We start from the raw sequence: 915 nt of genomic DNA, 5'->3' as shown, positions 1-915 counted from the left end.
GTTCTGTTGGCACAACCTGCCCCTGGCAAAGGGGACTGGCCCTTTCTGGTAGAAAGGGATGGACTGACAGTCACTGGACTCCAGGGGTTGCCTCACCATCAAGGGGGTCATTCGGGGTGGGAGCAGCAGCCGAAGCTCTTCCCGCAGTCGGGGCACTTGAGGGCCTTCCCTTAATCGTGGGTCCGTTGGTGATAGGATAAGCCAGAGCTCCAGATGAAGCTCTTCCCACACTCCCCACACTTTAGGGCCTCTCCCCGGTGTGGATTCACCGGTGGGTGACGAGGGTGGAGTTCTGTTTGAAGCCCTTCCCGCAGTCGGTGCAGCGGAAGGGCCTCTCCTCTGTGTGTATCCGCTCATGCAGGAGGAGATTGGAGCTGCTCTGAAACCTCTTCCCACATTGCAAGCACTTGTAGGGCCGTTCCCCAGTGTGGATGCGCTGGTGGGTGTGGAGGTGGGCACTCTGCATGAAGCTCTTCCCACATTCCCCACACATGTAGGGCCTCTCCCCAGTGTGGATGTGCTGGTGTTTGATCAGGGTGGAGCTGTACCTGAAGCTCTTCCCACATTCCCTACATGTGTAGGGCCGTTCCCCAGTGTGGATGTGCTGGTGGGTGAGGAGGTGGGAGCTCTTCCTGAAGCTTTGCCCACATTCCAAGCACCTGAAGGGCTTCTCCCTGCTGGGAGGCTGCTCAGGGACCACCAGCTTGGAGCTCCGGCTCAAGCTCTGGCCGCCTTCCCGGCACAGGACGGCTCTTTCCTCCTCACAGCTCCCTGGGCTGGCTTTGCAGCCCCTCCTCCGGGGGCATCTCCGGGCCTTTTCCTCCCCGCTGCCTTCCTGCACCGGGGAGCCCTTCAAAACGGCCTCTCCCACCAGGCTCTGCCGGGGGGATTTGTCCTCCGTGCTCTCCGTCCTCA

General features: G+C 61.0%; 1 protein-coding gene across 1 annotated transcript in view; it reads right to left on the bottom strand.

Moving 5' to 3' along the window:
* Positions 1-249: 249 nt before the first annotated feature.
* Positions 250-915, bottom strand: part of ZNF623 (zinc finger protein 623) — a gene marked incomplete at its 5' end in the record, with an annotated part of 28,466 nt that continues 27,800 nt past the window's right edge. The window contains one exon of the mRNA XM_027908649.1: positions 250-602. Coding sequence (XP_027764450.1) covers positions 266-602 — 337 coding nt within the window. The remainder of the gene's footprint in view (positions 603-915) is intronic.

The sequence above is a fragment of the Empidonax traillii genome, unplaced genomic scaffold (genome assembly GCF_003031625.1).
Source record: "Empidonax traillii isolate 1590-97213 ecotype Southwest subspecies unplaced genomic scaffold, ASM303162v1 scaffold1778:size112335, whole genome shotgun sequence".
In the NCBI taxonomy this organism is placed as follows: Eukaryota; Metazoa; Chordata; class Aves; order Passeriformes; family Tyrannidae; genus Empidonax; species Empidonax traillii.
This window is presented reverse-complemented; position numbering and strand designations above follow the sequence as displayed.